The 13,928-nt window shown below is 24.9% G+C and overlaps 7 protein-coding genes across 7 annotated transcripts, besides 34 other annotated features; 4 read left to right on the top strand and 3 right to left on the bottom strand.

Annotated features, from left to right (window-relative positions):
- Nucleotides 1-97: part of a microsatellite that runs on past the window's edge.
- Nucleotides 98-101: 4 nt separating this feature from the next.
- Nucleotides 102-134: a sequence feature (AT_rich).
- Nucleotides 135-150: 16 nt separating this feature from the next.
- Nucleotides 151-302: a microsatellite.
- Nucleotides 303-483: 181 nt separating this feature from the next.
- Nucleotides 484-504: a sequence feature (AT_rich).
- A 475-nt stretch (nucleotides 505-979) lies between these two features.
- Nucleotides 980-1,053: a sequence feature (AT_rich).
- A 77-nt stretch (nucleotides 1,054-1,130) lies between these two features.
- Nucleotides 1,131-1,176: a microsatellite.
- A 13-nt stretch (nucleotides 1,177-1,189) lies between these two features.
- Nucleotides 1,190-1,493: a sequence feature (AT_rich).
- Nucleotides 1,494-1,864: 371 nt separating this feature from the next.
- Nucleotides 1,865-1,885: a sequence feature (AT_rich).
- Nucleotides 1,886-2,001: 116 nt separating this feature from the next.
- Nucleotides 2,002-2,029: a sequence feature (AT_rich).
- A 393-nt stretch (nucleotides 2,030-2,422) lies between these two features.
- Nucleotides 2,423-2,525: a sequence feature (AT_rich).
- A 315-nt stretch (nucleotides 2,526-2,840) lies between these two features.
- On the top strand, nucleotides 2,841-4,403 carry EDI_190900 (uncharacterized protein; the record flags this gene model as incomplete). Its single annotated transcript, XM_001733827.1, has 2 exons — nucleotides 2,841-2,912; nucleotides 2,970-4,403. 2 exons carry the CDS (start codon nucleotides 2,841-2,843, stop codon nucleotides 4,401-4,403), a joined length of 1,506 nt encoding a protein of 501 aa, XP_001733879.1.
- Nucleotides 2,921-2,958: a sequence feature (AT_rich).
- Nucleotides 4,398-4,427: a sequence feature (AT_rich).
- Nucleotides 4,428-4,437: 10 nt separating this feature from the next.
- Nucleotides 4,438-4,517: a microsatellite.
- A 333-nt stretch (nucleotides 4,518-4,850) lies between these two features.
- Nucleotides 4,851-4,925: a microsatellite.
- Nucleotides 4,926-4,973: 48 nt separating this feature from the next.
- Nucleotides 4,974-5,055: a microsatellite.
- Nucleotides 5,056-5,058: 3 nt separating this feature from the next.
- Nucleotides 5,059-5,080: a sequence feature (AT_rich).
- A 15-nt stretch (nucleotides 5,081-5,095) lies between these two features.
- EDI_190890 (GTP-binding protein ypt2, putative) lies at nucleotides 5,096-5,768 on the bottom strand (the record flags this gene model as incomplete). Its single annotated transcript, XM_001733826.1, has 2 exons — nucleotides 5,096-5,511; nucleotides 5,561-5,768. The coding sequence occupies 2 exons, from the start codon at nucleotides 5,766-5,768 to the stop codon at nucleotides 5,096-5,098; spliced, it is 624 nt and encodes a 207-aa protein (XP_001733878.1).
- Nucleotides 5,769-5,808: 40 nt separating this feature from the next.
- Nucleotides 5,809-5,830: a sequence feature (AT_rich).
- A 550-nt stretch (nucleotides 5,831-6,380) lies between these two features.
- Nucleotides 6,381-6,495: a sequence feature (AT_rich).
- Nucleotides 6,496-6,529: 34 nt separating this feature from the next.
- Nucleotides 6,530-6,625: a microsatellite.
- A 5-nt stretch (nucleotides 6,626-6,630) lies between these two features.
- Nucleotides 6,631-6,798: a microsatellite.
- Nucleotides 6,799-6,807: 9 nt separating this feature from the next.
- Nucleotides 6,808-6,844: a microsatellite.
- Nucleotides 6,845-6,879: 35 nt separating this feature from the next.
- Nucleotides 6,880-6,933: a sequence feature (AT_rich).
- Nucleotides 6,934-7,162: 229 nt separating this feature from the next.
- Nucleotides 7,163-7,283: a microsatellite.
- A 25-nt stretch (nucleotides 7,284-7,308) lies between these two features.
- Nucleotides 7,309-7,364: a sequence feature (AT_rich).
- EDI_190880 (uncharacterized protein) lies at nucleotides 7,363-7,833 on the top strand (the record flags this gene model as incomplete). Its single annotated transcript, XM_001733825.1, has 1 exon — nucleotides 7,363-7,833. The coding sequence occupies one exon, from the start codon at nucleotides 7,363-7,365 to the stop codon at nucleotides 7,831-7,833; it is 471 nt and encodes a 156-aa protein (XP_001733877.1).
- A 7-nt stretch (nucleotides 7,834-7,840) lies between these two features.
- Nucleotides 7,841-7,907: a sequence feature (AT_rich).
- Nucleotides 7,908-7,962: 55 nt separating this feature from the next.
- On the top strand, nucleotides 7,963-8,679 carry EDI_190870 (histone chaperone asf1, putative; the record flags this gene model as incomplete). The annotated part of the gene is made up of 1 exon (XM_001733824.1): nucleotides 7,963-8,679. One exon carries the CDS (start codon nucleotides 7,963-7,965, stop codon nucleotides 8,677-8,679), a length of 717 nt encoding a protein of 238 aa, XP_001733876.1.
- Nucleotides 8,675-8,704: a sequence feature (AT_rich).
- On the bottom strand, nucleotides 8,700-9,110 carry EDI_190860 (uncharacterized protein; the record flags this gene model as incomplete). Its single annotated transcript, XM_001733823.1, has 1 exon — nucleotides 8,700-9,110. The coding sequence occupies one exon, from the start codon at nucleotides 9,108-9,110 to the stop codon at nucleotides 8,700-8,702; it is 411 nt and encodes a 136-aa protein (XP_001733875.1).
- Nucleotides 9,111-9,185: 75 nt separating this feature from the next.
- EDI_190850 (eukaryotic translation initiation factor 5B, putative) lies at nucleotides 9,186-11,858 on the bottom strand (the record flags this gene model as incomplete). Its single annotated transcript, XM_001733822.1, has 1 exon — nucleotides 9,186-11,858. One exon carries the CDS (start codon nucleotides 11,856-11,858, stop codon nucleotides 9,186-9,188), a length of 2,673 nt encoding a protein of 890 aa, XP_001733874.1.
- Nucleotides 10,992-11,040: a microsatellite.
- Nucleotides 11,389-11,565: a microsatellite.
- Nucleotides 11,637-11,695: a microsatellite.
- Nucleotides 11,802-11,848: a microsatellite.
- A 205-nt stretch (nucleotides 11,859-12,063) lies between the features above and the next one.
- Nucleotides 12,064-12,096: a sequence feature (AT_rich).
- A 19-nt stretch (nucleotides 12,097-12,115) lies between these two features.
- Nucleotides 12,116-12,194: a microsatellite.
- A 58-nt stretch (nucleotides 12,195-12,252) lies between these two features.
- On the top strand, nucleotides 12,253-12,792 carry EDI_190840 (60S ribosomal protein L17, putative; the record flags this gene model as incomplete). Its single annotated transcript, XM_001733821.1, has 1 exon — nucleotides 12,253-12,792. The coding sequence occupies one exon, from the start codon at nucleotides 12,253-12,255 to the stop codon at nucleotides 12,790-12,792; it is 540 nt and encodes a 179-aa protein (XP_001733873.1).
- A 100-nt stretch (nucleotides 12,793-12,892) lies between these two features.
- Nucleotides 12,893-12,928: a sequence feature (AT_rich).
- A 122-nt stretch (nucleotides 12,929-13,050) lies between these two features.
- Nucleotides 13,051-13,111: a sequence feature (AT_rich).
- The last annotated feature ends 817 nt before the right edge of the window (nucleotides 13,112-13,928 follow it).

The following is a 13,928-nucleotide window of genomic DNA, read 5'->3' as shown; positions in this document are numbered from 1 at the left end:
TAAACATGTTGAATGAATATATAAATAACTATATTATTCAATAATAATTAAATCATTAAATTAGTATTAAATCAATGATAAATTATTAATTAATAAAACTGAATTATATATATTATAATTTATTCATTAATATTGTGTTTATTATCATTGAAATAAAATAAATATAAGAACAATATATAAACAATTTTTAATAATAAAATACAATCAAAAATAAATATAATAAACAATAAACAATAAAATACATCAATAATTACTGATTTGATATTTAAAATATTCACCAAATATTTAAATAAACAAATAAAATTAATACACATCAGAATTATTGATTATTTTGTATTTATTCAATTACTTTTGATTTAATCATCATTAAATGTATTATGAATAATAACTTTATATTTCTTTATATCAAATCATTATTGAAATCAAATTTCATCATTATTAAATATCAATGAATGTTATATTCTTCTTATTGATTTACAAATCATTTTAAATTATTATATAAATCATCATGATTAAATTATATCTAACATATTCATCATAGATTTCATAACAAATTTATAATTGAATTTACTATCCAATCAATGTTGTAATGATTTTCTAGAAAAGTTCATTCATTGAATAAGTAATACTAATCAATCAATAATATCAAATCTAATAACAAGATTAAATAATGTGTTATCATCTAAATAAGTCAATACAAATACTATTGTTTCTTTAAAAAAATACAGAATTTCTTCAACACTGATGAATATTATTATTTCAATTTATAACATCATTAATATGAATAGTTATTGAACAACAGTTTATTTTAAATAAATAACACTCTTTTAGAAGTTAAATGAGAAATATAATAAATGATATAAAATGAATAAAAAAGATAGAAATAGAACATATTCAATTTTATTCAACAAAACAAGTGATTAATGATAATATTTATTCATTAATTGATCATTAACATCATTTATCATCTATTCAAATGATAAAAATGATAAATTAATATATTTTAATGAATTGAAACATTTAAAACAATTTTAAATTGATTTATTTAAAAATGTCAACATAATTCTTAACTGATTATTTATCATCAAATTTCAATTTTACATGAATGAAACAATTGATAAAACAAGAAGAAAATGAAAAAGAAATAAGAAATAAGAAATAATAATAAAAATGAAAGAATTTGTTATTGATATTTATAATTATTGTTTTTCATTAAATTAAAAATAAAATAATTAAATTATTAATTTAATGTATTATAATTTATACAATTTGTTATTGATTATTTTTTGGCTATGTACTATTATGAAAAACATTAAAATAGAGTTATTTATTAACTCATTTTTTTTGTAAATAACACAAATAAAATTTTTTATTTTTTTATTTTTCATTTTTTGGGATATAAAAATAGAATTAATTTATTTGAAAATCTTTTTTATAAAATATTTTCTGGTATTAATTAAAATATGATACATAATAAATAAAAACTTAATATAGATTATTACACCAAAACCTATTTTAGTTAATATAACGAAGAGTCTATAAAGAAAGATGAAGTGGTAATAGTACTATTTCTTCATTAGAAAGTACCTTTTTAGTAGTAACACAACAATGAGAAGATATATAAACTATGGTATTGTAGTTAAATATAATTATATAACTCATTTGATAATTTCTAGAAAAAAGACAATTTCATTCGAAAAATAAAAACTAGTAACAATAAAAATACCTACGAATAAATTATTTAGTCATAGATTTATAGAGTTTTTATTCAAATGAAAAGAACTGAAAAACTAACCATATTAATCTTAATTTTTATCTATCACCACAAGTACTGTCACTAATAGACAAAAAAATGTAAACTCTCATTTATATAAAAATAATTTTACAAGATAAACTTCAGTGTCAAAACATATCTGATTCTTTTTCCATGTAAATCGTTTGTAAGAATTATTATTGACAGTAAAAGTAAGTAATGTATTTAAAGAGGTACAACTAAGATTCTAATTAATTTAATAAATTATTTTTTATAGCTCAATTGAACTATGTATTTTTGATCATTGTTTGCTTAAATTTTTCATGTCTCACTCAGACATTAAGAGTAGTAATAAATAAATCAATGTTGATAAAAAGATCAAACAACAAAGAAAAAAAATACAAAAAGTAAAAATTATAAACTATTTCTTGATTTAAATTAGAAACTCCATCTCAATATCCGATTTGGTAAAACTGTTGTGTAAGTGGTGTTGAAATAATTATGATTATTGCTTTTACTCTAAAACACTTTTATTATCAAAACTCTTGTTATGATTGCCCAGTTCTTTTTTTTTATTTTGATTCAATTAATCTAACAAAGATTCAAAAGATTCCAAAAACTAGTGAAAGTGAAACAAAATAATTAAAATAATTCTATCATAACAAAAGGAATAAAAGTTATTTTATATTTTTAGGAAAAAAAAATGAATATTTCTTATTTTTTGAGATAAATAAACAAATTAAAAATAGTTTTAATTCGAAATATAAAAAATGATGACTCTCAACAAAAAATATTTCTAAAGATTGAACAAACTGTCCCCTGAGAAGAGAGACAATTATATCAATAAATAACAAAAAGATGGGTGTCATAAACGAGGGTTTAGAATTAACATTTTCTTATAATAAATTATGAAATATCGAATGATTTAACAGAGTGAAACGATATTCTTACTTTAGTAAGGGTTAAAATAGAATTCGTTAAATGGATTTAGTAAGAAAAACAATGTTTAGAGATTATAAAAATAAGAACTACTACTATGTAGAAGTAAAAAGAACTTATTTTTTTAATAACTGATAGTACTCAATCTATGTTCACGTTATATGCCATTATAACTTATCTTTTTCTGTGCAAAGTTTCTGCCCAAGATGATCCATGTATAGTTTGTTCTTTAATAGTAATAAATTTTATATAATTAACAAAATTAACATCACTTTAGAACCGTTTCTTTATTTCAAACGCTAAACATATTTCTGAACTTACAGGGATTGGACAATACATAACTATAAATGAAGATTGTATGAAAGATATTCCAAATTATCAAAAAGAATCTATTGGACATAGTTTTGGGATGGAGTGTTGGATTTATGAAGATGTGTCAATGATCCATAAAGTGTCTCACTCTATATCAAGATGTGGAGAATGTTTAGAATTAACAGGACCTTCTCAAACACCATTTAATTGTATTGTTGTTGGTACCTTTTCTGTTAAACAAGAATGTCCTTATACAAAAGAGGATATTTCAAGAATGATTATAGTTAAGGATAGTCTATTTAAACTAATATCAACTTCAACTTTAGAATCTAATTATGTGTTCAGTCAAGTAACTGTTAGACAAGCTGATTGTAATTTTCATTATCCACCTTTTCTTTATACTCTTAAGAAAAATGAAACTACTGTAGAATTACAAATATTAAATAGTGTTGCATTAATAGAGAAAATAGTTATTGATGAGAATGATTATCTATCACAACCTAATGGCCGTTTTATTGTTCCATTACAAGACAATTTAGTTAATATAAAATTAATTTCATTAGATGGAAGAATGTGTAATGTTAATAATGTTAATCTAAATTCAATTGGTTTATATATTGCAAAAGAACAGTTCACTATTAGGAAAGTGGATTCATGTCCATTTATGCCTTCAACACAAGTTTATATAAATTCTACTTCAAGAGAACAAAATGTATTTTTTAAATGGATATTTAATCAGGTTAATATGGATTATTCAATAAAACGATTAATTGATACAGATGAATCAATTCATTTTGTTGCTGAAAACCAAAGAACAACACTTGGATTTGGATATCCAACAGTAATTAAAATGTATGAACTTTTTTCTTTAGTAATGGTAGAAATGGAAGTTGAAGGTAATTTACCTAAATACGCATTCTCAACATTAGGACATGGAAACCAATTTGGGAAAAGTGCTCTTGATGCAGTTTTTGTTTGTAATACAAATATTCCAGTTGAAGTATTAAATACAAAGAAAGATGAAACTCATTATTTTATTAGAGTAAAACTCTCAATACCAAAACACTGTTATGGTTATTTAAATGTTATCGCCCTCACATTTACAACAGTACCAGGAACAATATTTGATGTTAAAAATATCACTCTTATTCCAAAAAAGCAAAGAGAAGTAATGGAATGTGATATTGAATCTTTTGATTGTCAACATACTGAATGTACTGAATCTAATACAATTAATCCATTATTCTCTTTTGGATGTCGTCCAAGGTGTGGCTCTTGTAGGAATGGACTTATTTGTTCATCAGGTAAATGTGTAAAAGAAATATCATACAATTCCCGAAGTTCAACAATTTCTATTTTGAATTCTATGATATTTACAATAGTACTTTTACTGTTATAATTGTTAATTTTTTTATAATATAAAGAACTTATATTTTTTATTTTTACAATTCTTTTGATTTTCTTTTATTTAAATTAATTAATTATTATTCTTTTACAATTTTCTTTATTTTTAAAGTAAAAACATTAACTTCAAATAAGAATTTTATAAAACCCTTCAAATATAAAAGGAAATAATAAAATCTTAAAAATATATACAAGGGAAGCTTACATTTCGGGGAGAGATGGGTTTATTTTTACTATCTTTTACCCTGGGGAAGGTCTGAGGATGTCCGATTGCCCAATAGGATTGGGGTAGGCGAAAGCTTACACTACTTAATAGAAATTCATCCGAGTGAATCATTTTTAAAATGGTTTCATGGATTTGGGATGGGTAGAGGACTTTTAAGCATCAGTGAGATATGTAAGGGCCTTTATAGGTTAACTCAATTCAGACTACTCTCCTTTGTATTTTTTATTTCTTTTAACATTATTTTATTTTCTATTCATTTATTTATTTTTATATTAAAATATTAATTATTTAGATTAAGTAATTGTTCTTATTTAACTGTTAGCTAAAAGGATTAATACAAAATTAATTTAATTTATTTTATGTATTTTTAAATTTTTATTTAAATTATTTTCATTTAAATTTTAGTTTATAATTTAATTTATTCTTTATTATTTAAATAAAATAATGAAAGAATAAGTCAATTAACAACAGCCACTTTGACCTTCTTGGGAAGATTCATTAGATTTTGAAACTGCAACTCTTTGAGTAGAGCGGATATTACCTCCTTGGTTTCTTCCATTAAGAATGTCTTCAACAAGAGTCATGAACATTTTTTTGACATTACTATTACTAGCAGCAGATGTTTCTAAGAAAGGAATACCTAATTTATCAGCGAGCTCTTGTCCTTGTTCAGTAGAAATTACTCTATTTTGTTCAAGATCACTTTTATTACCAATTAATATTAAGTTAACTCCTTCATCAGCATTTTCTTCAACGTTCTTTGACCAATATGCGATATTGTCAAAAGAATCTTTTGATGTAACATCATAAATCATTGCAATACCAAGAACACCTCTGTAATATGAAGCAACAATAGTCCTAAATCGTTCTTGTCCAGCTAACAATATCTTAGTATTAAGTCTATTACACTAATCAAAAAAACAAACCAGTATCCCATATTTGTAATTTATATGGAGAACCATTGCATTCGATTCTTTTCATTCTAAAATCAATTCCAACAGTTGTTGTTACTTCTTTTGAAAATTTCTCATCAGAAAACTGTAATAATAAACTTGTTTTACCAACCCCAGACTCTCCTATGAGAATTAATTTAATTGTTGTTTCACGTTGAAATGTGCTTGGTCGTTGATTCATTTTTTCTCTTTAATTTTTTTAATAGTTCAGTTCCAAGTTCATTTATTTTTAATTATTTTTTTCTTTAATGCTTGTAATTTTTTTGTTATTTAAAACATTCTTTTTTGTTTCTTTAAATAAGAGAAATTTGTTGAAATTTTACAATCATAAAATCATTTTCTCATCTTTTTTTTAAGAAGAAACTAAAATAAACAAGAAGTTTAATAAGATTTTTTTTATAGAAAGATGTTATTATTTTTAAGTCTTTTGAATTCCCTTTCTTTTTTCTTGTGTTTTCTTCACAAAATGATTTTAGTTGAATCAAAGTATTTTCAAGTACAATGGATGTGTTAAAGAAATAGCTTATAAACCAAAGAGTCCAACACTTAGAATTATAGAATATCCATTAGTCATATAACTGAAACATAAAGTTGCTTTAGTATTTAAAATGTGTCAATAACATATAATTTAAGAGGTGAAGAGTTTTCCAAGAAGAATGACTTACTCTTTTTCAAACAGTTGAAGAGAATAAATAAACTCCTTTTTTTGACAAAAAAAGAGATAGTAACTTAAACCATCAAACAAACAAGGAATGAAATATTCAAAGTTAGTATCAATGAAAGAAACAAAAAGTATAAATTTATAAATAGCTTTTTTATTATTTTATATATAATTATCAAAATTAGTTTGTAATATCAATTTCATTTATAAATAATTTATTTATATTTAATGAATGATAAATTATTATCTATTACTCATTATTCTTTTCTCCTGTTATGTTCTTTATTTATTTAATTATTTGTATTGATTTTATTATTCATTAAATTTGATTTATTATTTTATTCATTTATTTCATTTTATATTTATTATTTTATTTACACTAATATTAATTATTAAATTCAATTTTATTAATACCCTTAATTAATTATTATCATTTTAATTATTATTTTCAGTTGTTGATAATCTCTTCTTCATTTTCTATTTATCTTTGTTATATTTTATAATCCATTTTTTCTTTATTTATTATTTATTTTTATTCTAAATATTATCTAACAGTTTCATTATTAATATCATTATTATTTTTATTAATTATTATTTCTTTTATTTCATAATTCATCATTCTTGATTCATCATTATTTAATTTTCTTCTTTATATTAATTATTTATGAATTTTATATATTATTTTCAGTTTACATTATATCATATTTATTCAATTCTAATAATGAATAAAATGACATTACTATCATACGACATAATGAATTTCAACAAATAAAATACCACAAATGTTTCAATCATTTTATTATTTATAATACTCTTTCAATTCATTGAAATTATTTTTGTTCATTTTCTCTTTTGGTTTATTTGCTTTATATCGTCTTATTTAATTTCATTAATTAATACTTCAATTTAATTTTAAATAAATAACAAAAATATAAAATAACAAATTAAATTTTCAAATACAAATCTTAAAAATACACAAAAAAAAAATAAAAAATATACAAATAAATAATAATAAAATACAATAATAATTAAAATCTTATAAAAATCATTTTACTGATTGTATATTTTAATTTAAAATAAAAAAAGACTAAATAAAAACAAAAGTTTTTATTTAATGGAACAACTTCCTTTTTCTTTTAATTCTAAAAATGTTACAATTTTATTTGACTCTGATGTGTTTGGATTTTCAAAGAACTATTTATATAAATCAATTTATAAGAAAAAAAAAGTGTTCTTTTTAATCTTTATTGAAGAAATGAATCCAATTGGATTTTATGTAGACACCTTATTTTTCAATGACTGGTTTCATGTGGATGATTTTTCTATTACTGAGTTTATGGATCAGTTTAATTTTATTTGCCATTCTCATAAACCCATTTATGATACACTTATTTTCAATAAAAGAAATAAGTTTATCTTTGGAGTTCATGGCCTTTTTGGAATGAAAGTGACAAAGAAACTTAGTTCAAATATTATAACTTGGGACAATGAAAGAAAGAAGTCAGAATATCCAACAATAGACTTCTTTAAGCCAACAACCAAATACCCAGTTACTCGACTTCTAGTGTTATTACAAAATGAATAATATATCGTTATATATAACAAATAAATAAAATTTTGTTAAAAGAATAACAAAAAATGAAATTTTTATCTTTTTTTGTAAGAAAAGGAAAGAAAAAAACTCAAAAAAACAAATTACTTTTAAATCAATTAAATGGCATCATTAACTAAAATCAACTCTCTTTTTCCAAACCCATCTACAATGAACGATGGATATAGCTTTGAAATATATATAAATGTTAGTGAACAATTACAAGAGGATATTGGAATTAAAGTTATTTATGTTGGGTCTTCTTTTTCAAACGAATATGACCAAATATTAGAAGATATTGCTGTTGGTCCATTAAGTGTTGGATTAAATAAGTTTACTATTACTACAGGACCAATTGATATGAGTAAATTACCAGATGATGAGATATTAGGAAATACATTAATACTAATTTCTGCTTCCTATAAAGACAAAGAGTTTTGTAGAATTGGGTATTATGTTAATAATGAATTTGAAGGTATTGACCCTACTATTGATATTGTTAAACGAGAAATGCTTGTTCCAGAAAAAATTACAAGAACCCTTTCAGAACCAAGAGTAACATTATTCCCATGTTATTGGGATAAGGAAGAACATATTGAAATGGTTGAAGAAAAACCGGAAGAACTTGGTCGTGTTATATCATTTTCTGCTGATGGAACTGTTCAATCTAATGAAACAGAAAATGACAACCAAATGGAAGAAATACAATTAAATCCAGAAATTAAAAATCAAATTAGAAGTGCATTAGGAGTAGATGGTTTAATGGAGAAACAAAAAAATATGGATGAAGACGGTAATGAAAGTGGTAGTGAAGATGAAATGGAACCAATGGAACAATAAAAGAATTTATTAATTTTTATTTATTGTAATACATTCTTCTTTATAAACATAAATGTTACTTTCAATTGTTTAGTATGTTCTTGTATTATATGAATTCGTTTTTCTATTAGCTTTAATGAGTCTATTGCTTGTTTTACTTTATTTGGTAACTCAACCATTCCGTCCATTTTTTTAGGTGCTTCAACAGCCATTCCTAAACACAATTTATTCATCTTTTCAACTCGTTCCATTTTGACTAATAATTTTTCTTGTCGTTCTTCAATGAATGCTTTTCTTTTAAAGAAGTATTCAAATAAGATTGGCATTAATATATTTGGTGTTTCAATCTTTTGTATTAACTCTTTTTCTGGTAATTTATTTTTCTTTAATGTCTCAATGACTTCAGTTGGAATAACGTTTTTCATTTGTGGTTTAGTAACTTCTTGTCCCATTTTTTAAACTGTTTTTCATAATTAAAAGTTCCTTTCTTTTTGAAAATAAAAAAAATCAAAATTGAAAAAGTTCATTTAAAAGATGTTGAACATTTTCTTTAATCTAACTAATAATTGAATATCATCTTGAGTCAATTCTTTTCCATATCGAAGTTTTAATAAATCTAATGACTCTCTTGATATTTTTGAATACAACTTATCTTTTGAGTCAAAATGTTTTTTATATGTAAACACACTTGATGGTGAGAATGGTTCAATTTTAATACAAACTTCTTCTCCAGTTTTTCCAACTTCAACTGGTTTATTATTCAATTCAATACCTGTAACCCTTCCAAGATCCATATTATTTCTTGATGGTAATGTAATTGGACATCCCATTTTCATTGTTCCTTCTAATACTTTTACACCACAAATAATTGGGTTTCTATCATTAAAGACATACTGTGGTAATATTTCTGCAATACATGGCCATACAACAATTCCAGCATTTTCAGCTGCAATTCTTTTTTGTTCTTCAAGTTTTTTCATATGTTCATTGAATTGATCAAAGAGATGATAAATAATATTTGCAGTGAATATAAGAATACCTTCTTCTGCTGCATAGTCTCTAGCTTCTTTATCTACTGTAACATCAAATGCCATAATAATAGCATAGTCAGGATTTTTCTCTTTCATAATTAATGTTTTCATAACATCTTTTTTGAAAATTGGTCCTAAACCAACTCCTGAAACTGGAATTTTTGAGTCTTTAAGGAATTTTAATAATGCCTCAAGTGATCCAAGTGATGATGCTTGTACAAATACACCTTCTTTTTCACTAACACTAACTTGGAATTTTTCAAATTCTGATTGTACTTCTGTTTTAACTTCTTCAAGTTCTTCATCATTATTACAAACTGCAATAGATGATCCTGCAATTGCACCATCAAGGTCTTGTGCACTAATCTTTACACCCTGTGCAGCACAAACAACATCTTGTACAATGTAAGGTGTTTTAACTCTTAGATCTTTCATAGGTTGTGGTAATAATAAAGCACGAATTTGTGTGACAATTGGTCCATTCATTCCACAAACAACAATTCTATCTCCTCTCTTTAAAAATCCATTAACTAAAATAACATCAATAGTTGTACCATGTCCTTCTGTAGTTTTAACTTCCATAATAGTGGCTTGAAGAGAATCAGTTGGAGTTAATTTCTCTAACATTAATCGTTGTGTCATAGCAATCAACACAGCAACAAGATCTGGAATACCTTCTCCTGTAATAGCAGATGTTGGTACTAATGAAACATATTCTTTAATATCTTTATTATCATAATAAAGACATGCGTTAATTCCTTGTGCTGCAAAATCTGTAATAGTAGATTTTAATCTATTTTCAAATTCTTGTTTTGTGTCTTCATTTTGTTTAGCAAATGTTTCTTTAAATGGCATTCCATCAGTTTCTTTCCATTGATAACATCTATCAATCTTATTTAATGCAACTACAAATGGTGTATTCTTTTGTTTTAATAAATTAATGGATTCAATTGTTTGTGGTTCTAATCCATGCATTAAATCAACAACTAAAACAGCAATATCACACAAACTAGTTCCTCTACTTCTTAAATTATTGAAAGCTTCATGACCTGGAGTGTCCATAACCAATAATCCTGGAATTTTAAATTTTAATTTAGTTTTATCCTTCATTTTTTCTGTCATTTTTTCAATTGAGTCTAATGGGAAGAATGTAGATCCTATTTGTTGAGTAATTCCTCCTGCCTCACCTCTTTGCACATTTGTTCTTCTCATTCTATCAAGAATTTTAGTTTTACCAGTATCTACATGTCCTAACACACAACAAATAGGTGATCTATATTTTGGTTTTATTTTTTCCATTTCTTCTTGTTCTTTTCTAAGTTTTTCTTCTTCTTCCTTTCTTTTCTTTTCTGCAGCTCGTTCTTCTTCAATTCTTTTCTTTTGCTCTTGTTTATTTTTGATGTCTTGTTCTTTTTGTTCTTCTAAATCCATCATTTGTTCCCAGTCCATATTTTCCATATCCTCTTCTTTAATTTCTTCTTCTTGTGGTTCCTCTGTAACAACTTCTTCTTGTGGTTTTGGGGCTTTTGGTTTTTTCTTTTGGTACTTCTTTTTTTCTTTCATACTGTCAATAGTTTTTTCTTCAAGTTCTTTTTCTTCACGTTCCTGAACTACTAACTCTGGATTTTCTAATCCGATAACATGAGAGTTAGATGCCAAATATTTAAGTCTTCTTTTTTCTTTTTCGTTTTCAAGTAATTTCTTTCTGTTTTCTTTTTTCTTTAATTTCTCTTCAGCTTTTCTTTTCTCTTCTTCAATCTTTCTTTTTTCTTCTTCTTCTTTATACTTTCTTAAGGCTTCAGCTTCTGCCTTTTCTCTTTCTTCTTCTTCTTTTTGAAGTCTTTCTTCTTCTTCTTTGTCTTTCTTTAATTTTTCTAATGCTTTCTTTCGAGCTAACTCAGCAGGTGAAACTTTTTTCTTAACAACTTTTTTAACTTCCTTTTTAGGTTCTACTTCTGTTTTTTCTTCTGGTTTTTCTTCTGGCTTTTTTTCTTCTTCTTCTTTTTTTCTAGCAGCTTCTCTAGCTTCATTTTCTGCTGCAAGTTGTTTAAGAAGTTCTTCCTCATCCATGTCATCATAGTTAATCTTTTCTCCATGTGGTGCTTTGTTGACTTGTTTCTTACTTACTTTCTTTGTTACTTTAGCTTTCTTTCCTTTTTGTGCTGGCATTTTCTATTTCAAAACCTTTTTGAGTTCTTTTTATCTATTAACCCTATTTACTAGTAATTAACTAAAATAATCCTAGATTTTATTATATTTCTTTGAGAAATTGGTTATACTTCTAATAAGCTTTTGTATGTTGTCCTATTATTATCAATTACTACCACCAGTTTTTTGTCAGGCAAATGAAAAGACTGATGATTTAATGTAATTGTTTTTATTCAATTTTTTTAATTATTTTTTTTTTGAGATAACATATTTCTGAAAAAGAAATAAATAACAAAAGCATAAAAAAGAAAAACAAATTTTTAAATTAAATAATAAATTAACTAAAGAAATAAATAAGAACCCTTAGGGTGGAACAAAAGAACTAAAATATCTGTAAACACCACTTGTAGTAGAAATGGTCAAGTATTGCGCTAAACCAGTTAATGTTGCAAAAGCTGCTCAAGCTCGTGGTGATAACCTTAAGGTTCACTTCAAGAATACTTACGAAACTGCCGATGCTATTAGAGGAATGAAGGTTTCTCGTGCACAAGAATTCCTTAAAAACGTTATTATTAAGAAGGAAATTGTTCCATTCAGAAAACATAATGGAGGAGTTGGACGTAAGGCTCAATGCAAAGGATTAAATTGTGCATTTGGAAGATGGCCAGTTAAATCAGCCCAATTCATTCTTAAACTCCTTAAAAATGCAGTTGATAATGCTAAGGCTAAAGGACTCAACACTGCTCTTTTAACAGTTAGTCATATTGCTGTTCAAGAAGCTCGTTCATCAAGAAGAAGACTTTATAGAGCTCATGGAAGTATTAACTCCTTCTCAAGCAGCCCATGCCACATTGAACTTATTTTAACTGAAAAAGAAAAGAAAGTTGCAAAACCAACTGAAGGAATTAAAGGAAAGAAATCTACTCATCAAAAAATCGCCTACGTTCTCAATTAAGCGATTCTAATTGGTTGTTAGTGGTTATTTTGTTTTCTTTATATGGTTTTTATTCTTTTTATAACAGTTTTATTATTTTTTCTTTGAGTATTTCTTTCACTATTTTTATTAATGATTATTATTGATAATTTTTATTCATTTATCTTTCTAATAATACATTAACATTTATACATTAAATGAAAGATTCAATAAGTCACAATCTATGAAAAAGTTTAGTACTTAAATTAAGATAATTTAAAGGAATAACTAAAATTCTTCAATTTTATATAACAATTTTGTTTTTATTCATTCATTATTAATTTATTTTTGATTATTTATAGGTTCTAGACATGCTGAAGAGTTATTATAGATAAAAAAGATATATTTGTTTGAATAGAAAGGTACCATCTTTTATAATCTACTACATATTAAATTTTTATTTAACGATTACTCATTGATTTAGCTTCTCTTTCATTCATTTGGTTCACTTTGTGTTTAATAAGTTCTTGGTTTTTTATTGAGAATGAGACTTTTTAGTAATAAAGTAATAATTTGAATATAGGAAATAAAAGAGCATCTCCTCTGTTAGTTTGGTTGTTGGTTAATTTGTGTAGGAAAAACAAAGGGATAGATAAGGTAACTGTAAAGGTTAGGATGAGTGATCTCCACTGAATTCGAAGTGGTGAATTGAAAAAGAGTTTCACAAGCTCTTTCACAACAAAAATGTCTTGAGTGATCAAGGATGGTGTTGATGGTTTTTCCCTGTTCAGTTGGAAAGTACTTGTCAACGTCCTCTATGTCATAGTGTGGTGGGACTTTTTCCCAATCCTTGAGATAATTAACCAGAATTTCTTTAAGGTCATGTTCGTTGTGTTTAGTAAGGTCGAACGGACAACCATGAAACTGATTTAGACCAACTTCTTTACTTCTTACGTCAAGACAGCTCCAAACTGGTTCAGTAATTTTAGACCCTTCTAAGCCATAACAATGCCTAAAGTAATAATATAATTGATGTTCTTTATCGAACTTTTCCTTCATATAAGTAGTAAGGAATAAAACTAATTGTTGTTGGGGGAGTTGAAAGTGATAAAAGAAAATACCAATCTGATGTCTTGAATCAAAGGTAACATTTCTCTTTTTCTTCATATTAAAAATAA

This window comes from Entamoeba dispar, genomic scaffold, assembly GCF_000209125.1.
Source record: "Entamoeba dispar SAW760 scf_1105229457801 genomic scaffold, whole genome shotgun sequence".
Classification (NCBI taxonomy): Eukaryota; Evosea; order Mastigamoebida; family Endamoebidae; genus Entamoeba; species Entamoeba dispar.
The sequence above is the reverse complement of the archived record's forward strand: the minus strand, read 5'-3'. Positions and strand labels throughout refer to the sequence as shown.